Here is a 4,426-nt window from a genome sequence, read left to right on the forward strand (position 1 = left end):
TTGTATTTATTTGGTTTGTGTGGGCTTTCCTGTATTGTTTTTCCGCTGTGTTGGTTTTTTTGTATGGCCGAGTGGGCTGTTAAATATTTATATAACTGCGTGGTTGTTGTCTCTTTTATTCCAGCCGAGTAGGCTGATGATATATACTGCGTGGTTGTGTAAATATTTCAGTCGTATGTGGCTGATGTATATTTGTTTGTAGTGATGCTTCATATTGTCACCGGTACAGGGGAGATGTTGTCGGATTTTTGTCTGACAGAGACTCCTTTGGGGGCGTGACAATAGGATGGTGTACTTATATAAATATTCATTGAAGATATAAAACCAAACATAGATTAGATATTTACAATTATTTGATTGATATCGAAGTCCTAGAATTACCTTCACCACTACCTCTTTTTGTGATCTCTCTGCTTTCTGATCTAGATCTCTCTATCTTTTTTCTGCAATCACTTTGCCTTCTTTTTGTGATATTCTCTGTCTTCTCATTAAGATCTTACTACCTTCTCTATGTGATCTCATTGATTTCTGTTCTAATTTCTCTACCTTCTTTATGTGATCTTCTCTGCATCTCTCTCAACTCTAGCTTCTTTCCTTGTTTAGTGATGCACGCAAATCCTTAATTATTTAAACAATTTATTTTATGTTTAGTGATGCACGCAAATCCTTAATTATTTAAACAATTTATTTTACAATTTTAACTTGCACTTGATTCACAATCCTCCTGAAATCAATATTTTTATTACTTACCAATGTCCCTGGGCACTTACGGATTTGCCACCACATCGAGTACCAAGAAAATATTGAAAACATCTCTCAGGAATCGCATTTACGTAAGGCCAGCCACATGACTCTAAAAAGGTATTAATCTTACAGATTCAGATATACTTTGATAAATTTATCTAATAATTCCTAATGATTAAACATGAATAATTTAGAATTTATAAGTTATGATTTTCATCAAAAAGGTAATTTTGTTCTAGCAGATGCTTAACTTGGTGTTCCAGAATGGACTAGTTTAACACCATATTCACAACAATAGATGGACTACTCTATTAGCTGAAGGTCATTTTTTTTTTTCAATATATATAGAAACGGAGCATACAACAGATGCCTAGTCTTTTATTGCAAAACAACTATTCATACACCACAAACCACAGGCACAGGGAAAGAGAAACATATTACAAAGCAAAACCCATAACAAAGCACAGGGCAAGAGAGACATATTACAAAGCAAAACCCATAACAAAGCAATTCAAACTGTATTCATAACATTTCCCGGCTCTAGCAAAGCATAATGGCATCACAAACAAAGTTCTTGTTAAGTATAAACCACTACTTCTATGGATACACAAGATAATCAAGAGAGGATCAATGGCTGGATTACACCAGTCTACTTATTGTCACAATACCGTTTACTATAGTTTAAACCAACACACGTTTACCTAAGTACAATATTCTTATTCCTACTTTCTCAAAGATGCTGATTCCAAACATATGTAAAAACCAGAGTAGCCAATTTCTGTACACGATACCAACATTTGTTGGTAGTCGGGGAACCAAATTCACTGCACTTTGGTGCATCCTTGAGTTGCTCTTGGAGCTACATTGATCCACGGAGACAAATATTATTAAAAATATAAATGCTAATCAAGCAGCATCAGTTAAAGATCAAAATTACCTAGATTGACAGCTTCAGAGCTTTTCATTAACCTAAGACGCTTGCATGAAGCAACAAACATTCTGCAAGGAAAAAAAGAACTTAGAATTGCTCTTGTGGTAATGACAAACTATGCAGCATCTTGAACCACGTGAGGAATCACAGGAGTACTGGATGACGACTTAAACAAAAACAACAAACTACTACTAGGCAGCAGAACAAATTGAAAATTACAGCGATGGGTAAAAGTCTTCTACAAGCCACGTCTTAACTTATTGATTGAATACCCTTCTCTGTTTTTGATGGTGATGGTCCTGTTGTTTTAAAGCCATGTAGTCCCTTGTATCGTATTGGTCACTGATTCTGTTTGTTTTCACCATAATCATACACTTAGGTTATTAGGTTAGCTAAATATGTTGAGTGATCTGTGTCTTTTTTTGAGTTATTCTTGTAATCAGAAGTCACATTATTCTCCTCAAATGGTGAAATGGATCATTTCTTTGTGAGCTCTGACATGTACCTCTTTCTTAGATACCATATGTGCCTCATAAGCCTTTGTAAAGGATTTCCACTACTACCTAGTTTTGAATTAAAGCATACCGTGCCCATCCATACTTATTAATAATGATCTTGAACTCCTCATTGCTTATCAAGAAGGCTGTTTTGCTCTTTTGCATCTATTCGAGCAAGTTAATTCTAATTATCAACTAGGCGATTTCACTTTGAAAGATCCTTGCATAATCAGGTGGATTATATGTACAACAAGCTTGTGATTTGTGACATCTGAGCACTGGCTTGAGTTGGAGTGTTTAGACCATATATGTAATTAATTATATTTATAAAGCAAATAAGCCCTGCTTTGCTTGCTCCTACATCATCCTCCATAGCTTTTAATTGTTTCTGTTATCCTCCTTGATATCTAGGCTGGTGAAATGACTATGAAACTAGAATCGAACACAAACTTATTGTCCGAAAAAGAAAGCATTAAGGGTAACAGATTTTGACCATAATGTTTTAGCTTGAAACAACTTTTCCTAATTTACCATCAGACAAGACAGAGTCCTAGCTCCAGTCATGCATGCCAATTTCTTACATTTGCCAACCAGACGAATCATCAAGGTGCTCTCTCCCAAAGCAAGACTGTCTCCCATTTTCACCAATCAACTGTAGTCCCATGTGCAGTCATCATACCCCCTTCAAAATTTTCTTTGTTAATTGTAACAAGTTTTGATCTGCCAATTTGTGCTAAGTCATTGCGGTCTCCATAAAAAAATGATTATATACCCTCTTTTGACATAATTATACTGGATGTATGCCATTAAATTTCCTATGATTCCTATTCAACAATAAATTTAACTGCTGATTATAACTTTCTTAACGACACATTCACATGCATAAATGGATTTTTTTTCTCATTATGAAAGAACTTAACTAATGCTCATTTGAAAGGGATAATCGAGCAGTAGTCGGAAGGAATGTTTGAACATGAAGTAACTTTCCACTTGTAGCATTAGTTATGCATCCGTCTAAAGCAAGAATGACAATAAGAGGAGCAAAACAATCAAATTCAAACATGATAATTAGTTGGTCTGCAATGGCACTGATCCATGCGTTGTCTAACTGAAGAACAAGGAAACATACATTTGCGTTTTTCTATGTATATTTCAAAATTAATTGAGGGCAAAACTTACTTCCAGGGAACGTCACCAACAAGCATCCAATCACCATCTTTGTCCTCATACGTCGGCACAAACTCTGTCCCACTCACAGGATCAACTAGCCTCCTCTCATTGGGATAATTTCCTACGGAAATTAGGAACAAAATTCCATGAACCCTTCCAATTTATCGAAAAGGAAGAGATCCCAAACAAAGCAATACGATGCCGAATGACAATGGCGAATATATATGCATGTAAGTATTGATGCGACCTAGAGATGGGTGAGAGAGAGGAATGGAAAAACTTACGGGCAGTGAAGCAAGAGAACATCTCCTCGAGGGCAGTGAGCAACTGCTGGTATCCAGTGTAGGCCTCCAGGTCAACCTTACGAAGGTAGGGCGCCCCGTCGACGGCCACCTTCACGTAGGTGAAACTCTTGAGAGCGCTTCGCCGGAACGATCTCACCGGTGGCCATCCCACCACTTGAGCCCTTCAGAAGGAAGAAATTTTAGGTCAAGATTGGGATTTAAAAAAACGCACACACACAAGCAACGCCGAGACTGGTGTTGCTTACTTAGCTTCGGGAGGTTTGTTGGCGGACCCTTCGGAGGAATCGGAGGGGCGATGGTCATCCGACGGGCCTCGCTTCCTTTCGGGGTCAGATCTAGTGGCACCGGGCGGGGCGAGGGTGAGCTGCGTCTCTTCGTAGTCAAGGCCGGAGGCGTCCGACTCGGTGGAGCTGTGCGCCGTCTCCGTCGTGGACATGGTGACGGCAAGGTGGGAAGAGGAGGAAGAGGGTTAGAGGGAGGAGGAGAAGCAGCGGGGGGAGGGATGATTGGAGTGTAGCCCAGGGCTGTGGCTTGGAGTTGTCTCCTCTGGACCGGACCGGTCCATGTGAAGCGTCATGACTTCCCACTAAAGCAAAAAGCAAAAAACAAAAATAAAAAGGATTCCTCACCGTTACAAACAAAATATAGTAATGATAATAATATTTAATAGTACTTTTTCTGCTTTTCTGGACTTCTTCCCCTAGAATTTCCGTATTATCAACCTACTCCCTCGAGTTTCTAATTTATCGTCCGAGCAACCGAAATTCGAAAGGCAAAAC

The 4,426-nt window shown here is 38.7% G+C and overlaps 1 protein-coding gene across 1 annotated transcript; it reads right to left on the minus strand.

Moving 5' to 3' along the window:
• Positions 1–1,226: 1,226 nt before the first annotated feature.
• Positions 1,227–4,215, minus strand: LOC122021492 (auxin-responsive protein IAA1-like). Its single transcript, XM_042579612.1, has 5 exons — positions 3,893–4,215; positions 3,627–3,808; positions 3,352–3,463; positions 1,682–1,743; positions 1,227–1,603 (listed from the first exon to the last, which is right to left on the minus strand). The coding sequence occupies exons 1-5, from the start codon at positions 4,081–4,083 to the stop codon at positions 1,566–1,568; spliced, it is 585 nt and encodes a 194-aa protein (XP_042435546.1). The 5' UTR covers positions 4,084–4,215; the 3' UTR covers positions 1,227–1,565.
• Between the last annotated feature and the right edge of the window lie 211 nt (positions 4,216–4,426).

Source organism: Zingiber officinale, chromosome 9A (assembly GCF_018446385.1).
Source record: "Zingiber officinale cultivar Zhangliang chromosome 9A, Zo_v1.1, whole genome shotgun sequence".
Taxonomy (NCBI): domain Eukaryota; kingdom Viridiplantae; phylum Streptophyta; class Magnoliopsida; order Zingiberales; family Zingiberaceae; genus Zingiber; species Zingiber officinale.

Excerpts from the sequence above, each read along its gene's own strand:
- LOC122021492 (XM_042579612.1), bottom strand. The coding sequence starts at position 4,083 with ATGTCCACGACGGAGACGGCGCACAGCTCCACCGAGTCGGACGCCTCC. Across the intron at positions 3,464-3,626 it reads GTTCTCTTGCTTCACTGCCC|GAAATTATCCCAATGAGAGG; the intron begins GTAAGTTTTTCC and ends TAATTTCCGTAG. Across the intron at positions 1,604-1,681 it reads CTCTGAAGCTGTCAATCTAG|CTCCAAGAGCAACTCAAGGA; the intron begins GTAATTTTGATC and ends GGATCAATGTAG.